The 17,693-nt window shown below is 38.2% G+C and overlaps 1 protein-coding gene across 4 annotated transcripts in view; it reads right to left on the bottom strand.

Moving 5' to 3' along the window:
• The window catches only part of LOC121876245 (guanine nucleotide-binding protein G(q) subunit alpha), a 43,552-nt gene that overhangs the window by 8,540 nt on the left and 17,319 nt on the right, over nucleotides 1-17,693 (bottom strand). The window contains exons 4-7 of one of the 4 annotated variants that reach the window (XM_042381260.1): nucleotides 13,998-14,126; nucleotides 8,147-8,276; nucleotides 4,723-4,876; nucleotides 3,746-3,853 (exon numbers count right to left, since the gene is read on the bottom strand). In XM_042381260.1, the coding sequence (XP_042237194.1) occupies nucleotides 3,746-3,853; nucleotides 4,723-4,876; nucleotides 8,147-8,276; nucleotides 13,998-14,126 (521 nt within the window). Of the gene's footprint in view, nucleotides 1-2,162; nucleotides 3,854-4,722; nucleotides 4,877-8,146; nucleotides 8,277-13,997; nucleotides 14,127-14,420; nucleotides 14,550-17,693 lie in introns of those variants that run through there. The other 3 variants (XM_042381261.1, XM_042381259.1, XM_042381258.1) reach the window with 3 other exon arrangements.

Below are 17,693 nucleotides of genomic sequence, written 5' to 3'. Positions count from 1 at the left end.
TTCAAAACTGTGCCAAACCCAGGTGGATATAACCGCTCCGATGATTACATACAGGGAAAATACCCAGATAGTTTTGTTGATACCCCGGAGATCGCTGATCGGGAGAGGTGCAGAACAGCGGTTTTGAATTTGCGGGCTGTGGTGTGGTGCAAATTCTTGCCATGAGGGCTCTGCGCACTGCGCTGACTCATTCCCACCACCTTTGCTCTTGATTATACTTACTGTGTCTCTTGACCTCGTGTTTTTTCGTCATTTATTTTAATTCTTGTTTTTTCCACCCCCAAGCCCCGTTGTGGGTCGATGACCTGTGCCCAGGTGGGCTATTCCCCACAAAAAAGATCAATCATGCCTAAATGTCCCAGTGATAGTTCCTCTTGTTCTGGACAGCTTGATCTGATGTGATAAGATATAACAAGAGTGGTGATGGACCAGCAGAGTGGTAGACTTGAACTTGCCACCCGAAACTATCTCTACCGTCCTCAACACATGCAAATAACTTTCTCAATTCATGATTTTCATTGCTGATTTAAGGTTTATTTTGCTTGCTTTATATGTCTGTTTTATTTTCTTGCTTGAAAATGTGCACAACATAGATATATCAAGGGTAGATGGAAGTTATATTCTTTTGGGATTAACCCTTAGGCCTCGGGTGACGTTCTAGAACGTGCGCCTTTTCCTGCCATTGTTTAAATGCCCGGCGCGGGTTATCAGGTTCCCTTGTGACCAATTGCCTGTCACGCCACACCTCGGCCACAGGGAAGCTTCCTGAACGTAATTACCTACTTTTGTTTGTTTCATTTTCATTGTTTGTCCATTTTATCATGTATCAAAGTAATATTACTAAAAGTTGTGTAGTTTTATTTTAGTGTAGTATTACAAGATGATAATGCTATGATTATGTTATAAATGTATTTATTTGTGGAATTATTATTCCGATAATTATTTGTATGACCTACGTGTTCTCCCAAACATAAAGCCTGACGACACTGTGTGTGTGTCGCTGAGAACTTCTTATGAAAAGTAATGTAAATAAAATAAAGTCTAAATGAATTATTTATAGGAAATAAGTATTATGATCAGTAAATATATGAATTATTGGCCAACTTGGACACAAAGGCAAGCGGGGAAAATGACCCCTAAGTATGTAGTGACAGCGAGCGCTCGATGTAAAAAATCAAAACTTTCCCATTATTTGTCTCGTCACTGAGGCGCCACGGAAGTTTCTAGAGGGACAATGTATAGTTTTTATGTATTTTTTATTGTTTTATCATTTATAAAGCTTAAAAATTATTTTTGGAAAAGTTGATTTTTCTCGTTTTACCCCAGCATGGGGGGTAAGGCTGGCGGCAACCTAGCCCAAGGCGTAAAGGCTAATTGCTTAGATTTTATAATGGAAGCCCCTCAAAATTGAGGCCGGCCCAAGGGCCACCTAGGCGTGACTGTTTAAGGTGTAGAAGCTGTCGCCAACACAACACAATGGCCCGAGTGCGTCAACAGTTTTACGGGATTCACGGACTTAGTCTCAGCTGTGAATAGGGATATCCTCAGCTTGGCTAGACAGGCAGGCTTTGATGAGCTGGAATCAAAGGATATTGAGGACATCCCGGCATCCCATACAGAAGAGCTCACCAACGAAGGTGTGCAACTGTTAACAGAGCACAGTCCCGTAAAGACGACGACGACGAAGAAGAACCTCAACAAACGCTATCAAGGGGATGGCAGAAGCGTTCAACATGTTCCAGCAAGCAATACAAATCCTTATAGATGACGACCCAAACAGAGAAAGTAGCTCAAAGGTTCAACGCAGCATTGATGACAGTCTTGGTTGTTACACTGAGATCCACAAGGAGAAGAAGAGTAGCACCAAGCAGTCAACACTGGATTCATTTGTTCGTCGCGGGATGGCAGAAGCAGCTTCTTCACAACAGCTGGCAGCCGAGGAGGAGCAAACAGCGGCCGAGGAGGAGCAAACAGCGGCGGAGGAGGAGCAAACAGCGGCGGAGGAGGAGCAGTCATAACAGAAGGAGGAGGAGGCAGCTCCCATCCTCCTCCTCCTTCGCTCCACTACCCACCACACACTCACCCTACCACCTCCGCCCATCGGTGAGTACCAATACAAACTTAGTAATGTAGTTCTATATATATATACTATTTTCTATAGAAATGGCAATGATTTTCTGTATATGTAATGTAATTCATGGGGCAAAGGGAGGCTGGGGAACTTAACTCGTATATTATCTATTTCTAATGGGGAAAATTGATCCGCTTAATGTGGATTCATATAACGTCGCGTTTTCAGGAACATAACCCCAACGTTAGGTGAGAACTTACTGTATTGCAATTTTTACTCTTATGCTCTGTTTTAGAGAATAAAGTTTTACTTGGGTTAACTATAATAACCTGGGAAATATAAGTTCATTGTGTTTATTTACATAAATTATATGTAGAGATAATAATTATTTTGTTAAAATTTAATAATTTGTATTAAAAAAATTCACTCCTTACATATATCAACACCATCTCTGAAACACTGATCCTTTTTAAACCAAAGTATTATGACAAAAATTATAATACCTGTATTGGTAGCCATGGTACCATACCCCCATTTTCCATTAGACATTAAATTCAGTAATTGCCAATTCACAATTCACGGCGATTCCCAAAAACGTAACCCTCGTGAATACAGGGGATAACTGTACACAGTTTCATCTAAATGTGATAAGTAATATAATAATTTTAATAAAAAGATTGAGGAGCTATAGAGGAACAAAAAATATAAGTACATAAAATATTTGCAATACTGTACCCTGTACAGTACAATCTTTACTTTTTGTGGACGTTGTTCACCGAGCTTCTTTACACTGCCACAGTAAAAATATATATTATATTAAACAAAATATTCCTGTAAACTGGGAAATACTGTACTGTACTCTTGGTTACAATTAAAAGTATGGTGAGAGGTCAGAGGCAGTAAATATAAGGAATATATAAAATATACAGTATACCCAAGATGCTTTGAAGACAATACGCTGTCAATAAAATATGGCCCATCAAGATATAAACAAGAGTATGCTGTGAGTAAATTTAAATGGTGTGTACCTGTACTAGTTATCCCAGGCAATGATGTAGATTCTCTGAAAGAATGAGCCGATAAACCAAATGAGATAGTTACTATACACTGAAACATTTCAAAATTGTAGTAGTACTTCCTAAAGGACTGATATACAATATACTGTATTCCCTACAGTACTTGCCAACTGGGCTGACATACATTATCAATGTTCTGCAGGGTCTACTATTGCATGTTATTTCATAACCTCAAAATTAATTTGCTTCCTCATGACACTTTCAGACTACTAAAAATTACACAACTAAATGTTCTAAATACAGCCAAGATTGTGGGTAGATGATACCTACAATAATTACATCTAACGTATACGTACAGCGTGTTCTTTGGAGAGTAAATGAACTTACTCAAATTTTCCACCAAAGCAACAGAGAAGATCTTTACTTGGCACTGAGATGCAATGTTTGTACATTAAAGTATTTACTTACACAAGATTATCAACATTTAATGACCTACATATATTAGGTGTCTTTTACTAACCCATTCTACTTTGAAAAGCTCTGAAACTAATACATGAGAGACAATTTACAAAGAAGCAAATCAAAACTGTTAGCATAATTATTACAAAATGTGTAATACTATATGGCCGCTACTTTCAATTCATACGATCTGACCGACCTGTGGCACATGTAAAATGAGAATAACACATTCTGTCTGGATCTGGATTTTGGGCTAAATACATCTTGAGAACGAATTCACGAGCCCCAACATGATCCTGTTTCTCTCCTGAGGATTATAACAAACCAATTGTTAGGATTTCCTTGCTCATGCAAATACACATTCATTCATGCTGCTGTAAAAAATGTGCTTTGCAATGCTATCTCACTTTCATAACAAGGCTAAAATATCTGGTACACCCTTGTCAAATCACATAGCCTAAGTCAGCATCACCCATCAGTAGCATATTCAGCTCAATAACACACATTGCTGTTTCTTGCATGTCCATCCCCCTCACCTCTAGGACAATACTCCATTCCACCCTTCCACCTCTTTCTTGATATACTGTACTAACTCTAGCAACTATACCTTAATATCAACTATTAAAACACATTCATTTCCAAACAGCAAATGAATTATTTCATTATTTACTAAACTTGTACCTCACACTAACATTTTTTTTCCTTCACCAAGCTTACTACCCCATGCATAAAAAAATATATTAACATTTAACTCTGTGGTGACATCACATTGCCAGACTGTACTTCTACTTTCACTGGGAACCAGTTTACTTCTTCCCAACACGAAATATCCTTCAAATCTCGCCTGTACCCCATGAATTTACAATATTTTCTACATCACTTTTTATATTTGTTTTCTTCTTAACTTCATAAAATGCCTTAAAATTTCTTCAGAAAAATTTACCACTGTTCTTTTGATGCAAGAACATGATACACATAGCTTCTTCCTTTTCTAAACCCAATTTATGCTTCCTCTAGTATGCACTCCAATTTTGCTACAACTCTCTAAACAATAACTCCCATCATACACTATATCAGGTATACCTGCAAATATTGTAGGAAATTCTTTTCCTGAAACACTGTTCTCCACTTAATTATATCACACAGAACCCTCCTACACTTGGCAATTTAACTTACCATCATATTCTGGAAAATAGTCCACAAGATGTGAGTACATGATCTTCTCTTCTAATAGATCCTTCTTATTAAGGAAAAGGATAACAGAAGAGTGCTGGAACCAGGGGTAGGTGATGATAGTCTTGAAGAGGGCCTTGGATTCCTCCATTCGGTTCTGTTGAGTTAAGCAAACTTCATTGGTTTTGCTTCATTACAAAATTTATAGAAAATGTATATCTAAATTTAACTATTATTACGACCACCCCTGATCAAGTTAACTTCCTTTTCTAACACCATTTTTTTTCTCAACAGCAGCTCCATTTACTTATACTACACTGAGAAGTAATTCAAATGTAGGACATTTAGCTTAAAAATGTCAGAGGTATAAACAAAATGAAGGATCAGTCATAAAATCACATTTTGTAACTGAGCAAAGAATAACTAACCCAAGTATAAGTTGCAACCCCAGGGCCTAGGATCTCATTTTCATAATTAAAACATAAATATGGAGAACAAATTATTAAAATATCCCTGCCAACAATACTGTACCAGACTCCTCAAAAGGAGATACTTAGCAAGGCAGCTCCCACTACAGAAGAATGGGAACAGAGGTTCATCTTGAAATTAAAACAGGATTATGTTTTAGGAATATAGCCACTGCATATCTCAACATTACAACTATAACAGGAAGAGTAATTCTAAATAAATTATTTGTATCTGGAGCCTATCAACTTCCTCTTACCCAGAGTTGTAAAGTAACTAAATAAATTTACTTGAGTACTGTACTCAAGAAATATTTTTGGATACAGTACTCACTTTTTAAAAAGTACTCAAATTTTTAGTACCTTTACTCAAGTATAGTTTTCTAATACAGGTACTTTTCTTCCAATAGTACCAATAGTTAAAGAGTTGTGTGGGTAGGCACCACACGGTCACATATCTAGAGGTCCCGTGAGGTGACCAGGTCAGGTGGTAGTGGCCATGACAGTGGACTTTTCCTTTGATCATCTTGTGTCCATTAGTACTTTGACCACCCACCTCACCTAGCCTACCCTCTTATCCCTCCCTCCCCCACCTTTCCTTCAGGGTCTTGCTCTTCCCATTAGACATCAGTTGCTTTTTGCATATGCCTATACCTAAAATGAATTTCAAAGAGGTTGCGATATGTATCTATACATATGTGAGACCGATTGTATTTAAAATTCTGTCTAAATAACTAAGTACTAACCCCCCCCCACCCCCAGCACCTGCCAGATGTTATGTGGTGCAAAAAATTCAGCCACTCATCAATTAGAATAAAAAAGTGACGCCATCACAACCACACCCCAATTTGAGACAGTTCACGATGAGTCTTATGGCGTTTATTGTAACCGTTTTTGATGCACGGAATAGCTAACATACGCGTTAGCTAATCTGTATGCGCAGTCGCTGCTTTTGATTTGTGCACATGACACATTCCAAGGGAAAAGCCAGCACCTCGATCAGGCGTTAGCCTTTTGCAGAGCCCAAGCAGCACAAATAGTTAACAACCAATCAGTGATTTCTCCCGGTGAACATAAGCAGATCATGGCCGCTTATGGAGAATATTTTGATTAATATTGAAGAGTTGGAGGCATGTAAGGCAATAAAAAATAAAAAAACTGTGATATAATAATAAAAATAATTCTATATTTTCCTAGGTACGGTAGTATATTGGATAGGACCTAAACAAAGCGTATGGAGTGAAAGAATTGAAAAGTATTGCACCAAGTTCAAACCTGCTTAGGCTTCGCCCTTTTAATGTGGGTGCTGTCCGATTTCATTAGCCGTTGATGACTTTGGTGTAACAATATTGATAATTACTGAAATATGATTCAAACTTTAATATTATTACTCAAAAGATATTTTAAATAAGGGTGAACAAGTTGATTACAATTCTGTAAGTGCAAAAATTAAGACAAACCTGAAATTGGTCGTATTACGTGCACAAATATGCGAACACAGCCACACTCATCCACAAACTCCTCAACTGAAGGAGCTTGACAGCTGCTTGGCATGCCCAGGGGATGAAATGCAGCTACTGAGGTCTTTCCTAACATTATGTAACTTATCTCTCAAGCTTAACACCCCACAACCACCATCCACTGCTTATGAGCATCTGATTAGTCATGCTGGGCTTATTATATATTATTTAATTAATTTATTACACCCTAGGGGACTCCTTATTTTCTTATGTTCTTAAGACTAGTCACAAGACCATGCGGTCACACACTAATACATTGGTACTCATGTCTTGCAGGACACACTATAACATGTAATATGATTTAAGGACAATGTGAGTTAGCACCCACCAAAGCATGGGTAGCGTACAAGAATTAAATATAAATTATTACGAATAAGTAGATGGTGACATATAGTGGTTAGTGACTCCCTGTGGTAGGAGGTCCCTGACAGTGGGACAGTCAAGGCAATAGTGTTGAGGGGTGTTAGTGTTGGGACAGTTACACAGTTTACAAGAAGAGAAGTGAGGGTCATCCCCCACCTCAGATACATGCCAGATGGGTCTGTATCCTAACCCAATGCGAACAGAGACAACATTATGTCTGTGGACCATAAGTCCACGTCGACGATACTTGTGTGGAAAGAAAGTGATCATAGTGTTGAATGGATACATTTTCAGCCCGTTCACTATCCCTGCGATGGATTGTAGGGAGAAGAGCAGCTGAACGTGTTCTCTTTCGGTAGGTTGTGCTGGGCTTATATTTAGGCCTAAAAGATCCTGATTGGATGGCCACAATTCCAAGAATCAGTTATTGATTAATCTCAATAGAAAGATTTGCAAATAAACAGGTGTAATACTGTGTGTCTTTTATTATTATGTTTAGTTAATTAGTTTTTATAAATCAATGAATTTATTTTAATATTTGAAACAATAATTTTTTTGTTACTTTTTACTTCCAGTCCTTGAGTACCTTTATGAACGAGATACTTTTTTTACTTCTACTTGAGTATGTTGAACTTTGGATACTTTTACTTCTACCTGAGTAACATTTTGCCAATGTAACAATACTTTTACTAAATAACAAAGTCCAATACCTTTTACAACTGTCTATATTCAATTTCCTAAACAGTTATGAGCGCCAGTTTCACTGGTGAGTTGAATTACTTCCTGTGAGTATGTCTGACTGTAGCCAAGAAATTTAACCTTTGTGAATTCAAATCAATCCTTTTTAAATCCTACTTTACTTTGTAATTTCTTCACTTCTCTTTACACATTTGTAATCCATGCTCTGTACACCTTCATAATTAATTTTAATTTTTCAAAATATGCCAGCAGCTGTCACACAGCCTCCTGCCCCATTAACTACTCAAATTATACAAACTTTCTTTTAACCGGTTTCTACTGCTCAAAATATAAATATAGTTCCACAATACAGTACATAATATTCTTCATTAAGTACTGTACCTCATTATCAGATTCAAACAGAATCTGATCATATTCAGAGAGAGCAACAAGGAAGATGATGGAGGTAACATTCTCAAAGCAATGGATCCACTTCCGTCGCTCAGATCGCTGACCACCCACATCTACCATTCTGAAAAAAGTAATAATGGTGAGCACACTAGTAAAGGTAACAGGAAAACACATGCATCCACATCTGCACAAACAGTTTCTATAACCGAATAAAAGTTAGCTTTTGACAAAGGATGAGGCTAACAACTTCAATATAATTTAACAGTAATTTAAACATTTAGAAGTGCAAACTTTAGGTGATATGCTTACAAAACTTTGAAGTGAAACTATTATTTGCTGTAGTAAAAGCAAGTAATTAACCTAAAACACAGACACATGGACATAGTCACTGGGATAAATTTGTACAAGGTTATCCTCCTGTCACCAGATAATACATACCATGGAGGAATCCACCAAACTTGTCACATACAGTCACTTCTCACTTATCCAACCACAGTAACAGATTATGGAGTAACATCAGATTGGCTGCTTCACTAAATACATTTAATATTTAAGCATATCGCGAAATGCAATTTCATAAAAAGGATTTATTTTTCATTGGGAAGGGATGGATATTCTCCAAAAAGCCCAAAATTACAACTGTCTTTCTAGATTTTGATTTGGTAGAGGATTTGCTTCACTATTGAGAGGTTGTAGGATTGATTCCCAATTTATGTGGATAATTAGATTCTTCCCTTCAAACCAATCCTTGTGCACTAAGCAGTAAATGAGTACACTACCAGGTGCAGTTCCCCAAGATGGAAAACACATTGGTGGATTAGTATCCTGCCAAAAGATGAAATAACCCAATGCTGCAATTTGCTACAAGCAAATTGGCTTATCCACCATTGATATATTAACACCCCTATTCGATATTCGCAAAGCATACCTCGCTTATTTGCAAATAAAAAAATGGCGATACCCAATGGTAATACTTCAAACTGGGCGGACTAGCCACAGCTTTCATGAGGCCAGCTTCTTCACTACCGAGCCAACCTTTGAGTTACGCAGTCATCATTTTTCAACTTGTGGTTTTGAGCAGATATACATATTGTTATTAATTTTCTTTTGCTCTGTTACATGTACACACAATAGTTATGCAAAAGAGCAAAAAAATAAATAAAACAATAAAATAAATTAATTGATTACCTTAAGGTCAAACACACAAATATAAATATTTATGTCCATGGTAGTTGGTGTGCGGGGGAGTGGGAGGGGGGTGGTGGGTGTGGGTGGTGTGAGGTGCAGCGTAAATAATAATAATAAACGGTTTATTAAAAGACACACACACACACCTGGCATATTTTTTTATATTATTTAATATTTTATATTATTAACGATAAAAAATATACCGAAAGAGGCTGATCATACGAGAATACACAATAATGAAGTAAAACCGAACTTGAATGTGGCAATAAATACAGCCACTCTTCGACTTACGACGGGGTTAGGAACCCAAATCCAGGTCGTAAGTAGAAAATGCGAAGATAATACATAGAAAATCTAAAATGGGTGTCTCTTTTTCTTCTCAGCACCACAAAACTCTCACTTTTAAGCTTGCCAGCCATTTTAAAGTGAATTACAAACGAAAATTTTGTCAGTACACAGAGCAATCACTAACGTCGGGACTCAAATACGTAATTTGAAAAAATTTTGGTACGACTGGGGCGGTCGTATGTCCGGGTGGTCGTAAGTCGAGGAGTGGCTGTCCCACTCCCACCCACACCGACAGGAAAGAAATTACTCTCTGATTCAGACTGCCATTTTAATTGAAGTCATTTTATATTGAAAATTGTTCTATTATTTAATACAGTACTGTATGATGAAACATACACCATAACAGGCTGATCAAACGAGAATACTGTATAATAATGAATCAATACAAAAACTTGCGATAGTGACAATGGCCCCCCACCTCCAGCATGTTTATCCATCAAGTGTCATCTCGTATCTATTAGCTCTCATACCCGGTACTCAAAACTGATTAGATGACTGTACAGTACCCCCATTAAAGGCAATACAGGGTACAGAATATATTTTAATAATAAAGTAGTGCATTTTATAAAAAAAATAAATTAGTTTTTAACAAGATGTCATCATACCATTGGTTCCTGATGACGTATATGAAGGGTACAGGTATTAATAAACACAGATTATTACAGTAATGTATCTACTAATTAATGAATAACAAATAAACAATATTGTGTCATTAATGACAGTCGTTTGATTAATAGTAGTTTCAGACACAGAGGGAGGGAGGGAGGGAGGGAGGGAGGGAGGGAGGTAGCGAGGCAGTGGATATCATATGGCTCTGCTATGAAGCTAATCCATCTCTGCATCACTGAAATTATGATTTAGGTGGTTGATAATAGAGGTAGTGGTGGTAGTGATGGTGATGAGGGAGATTGTGGCAAGTGGTGAAGAGGTGAGGCATCTATCAGTTTCTTTAGTAACACTGCACCTGCAGCACTGCCAGATACTATTGAACAGCTGATATCTACCCACAAAATTGAGTGTAAGTACAAATGAGCAAAGTTGTATCCCTTCAACATGACGTTACCTAATATCTTAAAATATGCAGTGAGAAAGCAGAAAGGTGTGGGATGGAGTAGAAAATAATGTTGCCAAGCATTCCTCAACAGCTGATCGTTAACCCACCACCATGCAATCATACACTTGTGCATCAGTTAACTGCCACCACACAAATTTGTCACACAATAAGTCCTGCACTCAATATAATAGTATAAAAACAAACCACTGAACACATTACTACAGCAGTCATCACCCTCACTCTGGTGCTGTGTTAATTCCCATGTTTGGGATGTGTGTGTGTGATGTTGAGGGGGTGTTGGTGGTGGTGTTGGTGGTGGTGTTGGGGGGTGGTGTGGGGGGTGGTGTGTGTGGTGGTGTGGTGGTGGTGTGGTGGGTGGTGTGGTGGGTGGTGTGGTGGTGGGTGGTGTGGTGGGTGGTGTGGTGGGTGGTGTGGGGTGGTGTGGGGTGGTGTGGTGGGTGGTGTGGTGGGTGGTGTGGGGGTGGTGTGGTGGGTGGTGTGGTGGTGGTGTGGGGTGGTGTGTGGTGGTGTGGGGGTGGTGTGGGGTGGTGTGGGGGGTGGTGTGGTGGTGGTGGTGTGGTGGGTGGGGTGGTGGGTGGTGGTGGGTGGGGTGGTGGGGTGGTGTGGTGTGGTGGGTGTGGTGGGTGGTGTGGTGGGTGGTGTGGGGTGGTGTGGTGGGTGGGTGTGTGAATTAACATCCTTTCCAGCTTTAGCCTTCATTTCTCGATACAGCTGCATGATAGTACAATACTGTACTATAATTGGTAAACCATCATCTGTACTTTAGCATTAATATTATTAAGCAAGAGTTTAGGGAAGAAGTTCTTTTTATGCCATCCTCCTCCTGAATGAAGGTTGTGGTTTGGGTGACACTGGACTCTCATATGAGTACTATCGAGGGAGAGAGAAAAGAAATATTCCTTCTCAGTCACTGGCTTAGCATCCTCTTGCCCCAATCAGTGGCCTGTCAAATATTCTCTCTTAACTATCCACTTCTATACTCAATTATATTCCCCTTAATGTTGGCTGTTTATTTCCCTCTTGAGTTTCCTTGTTCAGACATCACTTAATCTTATCTACATTTTCATTTCTCCGTGTAAGTCAGATGCCTGTACTGTACTGTGCCTTGCCTATGTGACAGCTAAATAACATGAATTTTAACTAGTTTTTAAATGACGGTTCAGGATACTTGATGATGAAAGCATTATGATCAACTTTATATTTCTGCCAACAATCAAGTTTTTACTTTTTACCATGAATACAAGGACAGGGGTATCAAACTCACTTCATATGAAAAGACCCGAGCAAACTGAATCATGCGTCATTCACGTCGTACCATAAGTACCAAAAATCATCAAAATATACAAACATTACATAGCAATACTGTTGAATGCTAGATGTCAGCAATAATGAAGAACAACAAGAAGAACATCACAAATAATACAACTATCATAATTATAAATAATTTCATGATTTTTTCTTTTTTTTTTACACAAAGTAATATTATTTGAAGTTAGGTTAAATTAAGACTCTCCTTGAGCCATTAGTACTCTGCTGGTAAGACAGAACTGTTCAGTAGGCTGCATGCAGTGCCTGAGTTATATGTTTGACACCCCTAACTTGTAGATGAAGATTTATTAAAAGCATTCTTAAAATATTATATATAAAAAAAGATTTCCATCTATGCCATTTGAACGTTACATAACAGAGACACCAACTGTTTCACCTCAATTAACCATGGAAAGAATACCATGGTACACCAGAGTTGGTAAGGCAATGGACTCGCAAGCCTTGCAAAAAGAGCTTGATCCCAGGGCCAGGGCAGGGTTTATGATGCGTTATTGCCTATGGCTGTACAAGGCTGAACTGTCAAGTTCCTGAACATATATAACTCAATACTTGGGACTGCTACCCTACACAGCAAACATAGTGAGCATTTTTCTTTCTTTTTTCATCCTCTCTCTCACAGGCTAACTATCTGGGAATAACCATAATAAAGACTTGTCACTTGGTGGTAGTGCAGCATAACTCATAATTCACTTTATCCTCAAATTGATGTTTTTACTTTGAATAACATCAACACAAGACAATTTCCATTCAAAATATATACTAAACCTAAGATTTAATTTCACCATTAAATAGTTTACTTTTTTTTTATCAATAACAATAATGAAGTAGCAGATCTGATGCACTTATAATCTTAGTGGACTTATTATACATAGTCAGGTTCATTTCACTATATGAACCATAAATATACATGCTAACTGCTTATTTTCATTACATTTCTATGATAAAGAAGGATAAGCATGAAATGACTGTGACTACAAGATAATGCATACAATTACATAGGTTAGATCCAATAATGGTAAAACAAATAAACAAACATGAAAAGTATGAAGGGTGAGGAAACATGTAGAGTGTACTGCAACAGTTGCACAATGACTACAGGTTTTCATCGGCTTCCTGCCCTTCTCGGAGAGACAAACTGTGACGGCCGGCGGTCATACATTCGTGGGTAGAATATTTTAGCTGCATTTCAGTGATATATTGTTGGTGCCTGATTACTCAATGTACATCTATTTTTTTACTCTGTTAACGTTTAAAATAATGCATACGGCAAAACAAGACGTAGAACCCCCCAAAAAAAAAAAAATAAATTGTGTTATCTAAACACAGTTAACAGGTCCCTCATTCCATGCCTTATAGTGCAGTTACATTACGAAGTGGCACTGTCACTATATTATAATTATTTTATCTTATATTCACTTCAACTTGAAATTAAAAGACGAGAAATATATCACTGAAAGCTTGCTTTCATTCTACGCAATAATGATTCCAATGGTGGATAGGGAATCAAAAGTGTGAACCAAAACTTTGGTAAGCAACAGCAGATTCTAGAAGAGAATCTGTGGTCTACTAAGAGGTACAATTGTAACTGTAACAAATATGGGAGAAATATGGGTGGTAACTGTGACTGCAACAATTATATGAAATTAAAGTCAGCAATTTTAATTCTTACAGGAAACAATGGGTGGTACTGCTGTTGTGGGAGACATGGGCAGTGTTGCAATTTAAATTCTGATAAACAACAATCTGAAAACAATGGCAATGCTGACATGGGATAAAAGGGACTCTACCTCCACAATGTTGGGTCATGGCAACGGCACTGGAATAAAATTCTATGGCACTGGGGTCTAGCTACTCTGCTCTGGCCGACAGGGGAGGGCCTATGAATTCAAGATTGTCTGATACCTAAAGATGATTGAGTCCAGATCAAAGGGGTACTCAATGATCCCAGTGGTTGGTACTCGAGCCCTAAGAATATCCTGCTCGGTCGGTAAGAAGTCCGATGCAATGATACGCTCCAAATCATCAAGATAACTGCAAGAGAAAAACAGGTTTCTTTGTCGGTGTTCCTTTGACAGTGTAGAGTGATGGATGGCGATGATGAGCAGCATCGGTGAGACATGAATACCACCACCTTGCTGATGCCTATGTAAGTTATCTTGGTCATTTTGAAATGGTTTGCCAATTCCAAAATAGAAAATGAATTAACATTACTAAGGGTAGAACTCCCAAAGTAAACAGAACAGGGATCAACAAGGCATCAACTCATCAGTCAGCACTCTACCTACCAACCCAGGCATACACACAACACCCGCCAGCAGAACATACCTAAATCTGATTTCTTCTAGGTCAAAGGGATACTCTATAATGCCTGTTGTGGGTGCTCTCACTCTTAGAATATCTTGTAGTGTGGAAACATAGTCCTTGGCAGCTATGCGGTCTAAATCTGTTAAATAGCTGTTGGGATACAAAGATAATTTAGCTACTACAGTATTGAAAGTGTTCAAGGATACAAAAAGCAATACAAACTACAAGAAATAAGTTACTAAGCATAATAGGAAGACAGGGCCTAAATACTTCAGAACTGGTTGTCAAACAAATTGCAGATTACTGGAGTCAGTCATGGGAAGAAAACTAAATACCTTGATTGTTCAGAAATACATCCAGAGTGAGACAATTTTGATTGACATTAGAATATATGAATAAGGGTAACTTTTAGAGAATGAAATCCACTAGGCACAAAATAAAAATTATTGTAAAAGATAAACAAATTAATAATAAATACAAAGCAACAGAACATTAAACATTCACACCAAAAAAGTCAATCTCTTCTGTAGGCAAATTTGGAGAGAGAAGAAATTCCTAACAGGCTTTGGGGATATGACTTTAAGAGAGTATCCCATATCTTTGCATTTCATACACAGTAACAAATAGTTGGTTGGTTTTGGGAATAAGATCCCTATTCCTGGAAGAAATCATATCTACCAAAGGTGCAATTTGGCTTGTGCATGAGCATTGCCTGAAATGATCATCAAATCTTTATGTACTGATCCATTCCAAGCAAACAATACAGAACTAAGGAGACATTGACAATCGATAATAAATAGACGGGAAATTTCCACTAAAGGATAATGAACTCGATGAGGTTTCCTTTCACTTCAAGAGCAAGTTTGCCAGTATAACAATTATAATGCATTCTTACCAAGTGATCTTCACTCTACCGAAAGTTACATTAAGCCAAAAGAGTTCAATAGCACTGAACATCACTTACTATAAAACAGGTGGACACTCAATTACACTAGACCTCATACTAGTCCAGGCTGGCTCACTCAAAAGTATGGACAGTGAGTCAACAGGTATAAATATGAACAATGAACTGGTAAAAAAATATGAAGAAAAGTATGGTGCTAGATTGAAAAACACAGAAAACTGATAAAGCACAATTCCCTTACCTGCCAGCCTTTAAGCCTTGAATGAACTTTACCTTTATTGTTAATTTTGCCACTTAACAACAACACACCTGTATAAATTATTTGTATACCAAATAATGAACCCATTACAATATATAAATGAAAGATTAAAAGTACTGTACTAAATTTTCCTTAGGATTAATAGGACAACCCTAGATGAAACTTCATATATGATTAGCCCCAGTGAGCAACTCACAAGAATAAAAGGGTACGGTAGCCTCCGATGTAGATTAACCCTTTGGATGTACTGTTCCACTGCAGTTGAACAAAACATGAATACTGTACTAATACAGTAGAACGTCGATATAACACGAGATACGTTCCAAGAGAGGTCGCTTGAAACCTAATTCGCACTAAATAGAAGTGTTGTTTCAATGGAATAATTTAGTTTGGTACTTAAGAGAAACACAAAATACTAAAAAGACCGAGGGCCTACCCAGATGCACCTCAGTCCATCTCCTAGAACAAACAAAACATTGTTTTTTGTAGTATAATGTTAAAACAAACACTCATAAATCAACACAGCTAAAATTATGGGGCATGAAATGGTCTGTTTACTAGCGATCAGCTGATGTGAGAGGGTGGTCACGCCGGTGCCACTCACCACCCGCCTGACTCACCGAGCAGTCACTTTCCTCTCAATTTATCTTTTAATTACTTTATGCTATCAAAAATAGATTTTCACTCATCTTTAGTTTGGCAATTCATCCTCTGAAGATGCAGAGCCCAACTCGACCAGCTCACCATCCACATCACTGTCTAGCGTTGTGGCTGTGGACGCATCTGATACACGTGAAACACCATTTCCGCGCTGCAGTGCTTCCGGCACCTTGTTTTTCTGCCCCAATGTATTTGCTTGCCTTGATTTCTTGGCCTTTGGGGTAGTTAATGATGTAGTAACTGGCCTCTTGGACATAGTGGCAGTGGTTGAAGGAGATAGTGTCACACAACATGTACATTCACTTGAGTGTCAGTGAGGGTGGCGAGCAGCCGTGTAGGGTGCCCAGAGACGCGTCTGGTGGGAAACATTTGGCGCGAAATTGACTCGCACAAAATAGGAAAGATTTGCTTTAAATTAAAACATTGTCCTTAATTGTGGGGGTCGCTTTAAATCAATAATCTTAAATTGAGTGGCTTTAAATTAACGTTCTACTGCAAATGAAGTGTTCACTCCATGTCTTTAAAAAAATGTGCCTCTCAACACTCCAGCTCTCGTCGATCACACTATAATAACCCGTTATAGTACACCCTTCTTTCCTCACACAGCCAAACTGTGGAATGCTCTGCCGCCTTCTGTGTTTCCACACTCATACAATCTGTCGTACTTTAAAAAGCTGGTTTTCCGGCATCTTCGTGGTGTTGATTATTATAACCCTTTTCTGTTCTATTTTTAATTTCTTTTCATTCTTATTTTTTCACCCCTTAGGCCCCGTTGTGAGTCGTTCGACCTGTGCCCGAATGGGCTAATTCCCGTAAAAAAAATACCCCCCCCCCCAACTTAATTAACATACAATTATAAAGATGGAGAAAGTTTGCATAATCTTTGGTAAAAACAGTATTATGACAAGAGTATTACAATCTTACTTTGTTTAGTTCCTTCGTTTTATTATCCCTGACGATCGTAGCAACTTGAAGTTAAGTAAATCCTGAGGATTGTGTATAAATTTAATGGCTTCGTCACAATCAATCACGTACTGATCAAAGTCTTTCTCTGCCCTCTCTAAAAATCGCCACACAAATTCTTCATCAACTAAATCATTGATTATATTGATGCTGGCAACAGTTCAGTTTCATTATAAGACTGAGTTATGGGCTCACTTTCATCAGTATCAAGGTCAATATATGTCTCGTCACTGTCCACTTCTACCTCCTCACAGTCTGTATGTTCTTGGTGTCAATACGCGCCAAAACTAAGGAGACAGCATCTGGGTGCGCTGATTGGCCGAGGAGCTGTGACATAGCAAGGGGGAATTTAATTACAGTGCTATGATAAATTTTCAAAGGAGTAATTTTTCTGAGACTTCTGGATAATGGACATCTTCATTTTTGAAGTTTTACTGCACATTAGACTCCCAGCAGTGTAACATATCGGTACACCAGCAACCCTGTATTATAGTACAGTACTTTTCAA

The sequence above is a fragment of the Homarus americanus genome, unplaced genomic scaffold (assembly GCF_018991925.1).
Source record: "Homarus americanus isolate GMGI-L3 unplaced genomic scaffold, GMGI_Hamer_2.0 scaffold34921, whole genome shotgun sequence".
NCBI lineage: Eukaryota > Metazoa > Arthropoda > Malacostraca > Decapoda > Nephropidae > Homarus > Homarus americanus.
This window is presented reverse-complemented; position numbering and strand designations above follow the sequence as displayed.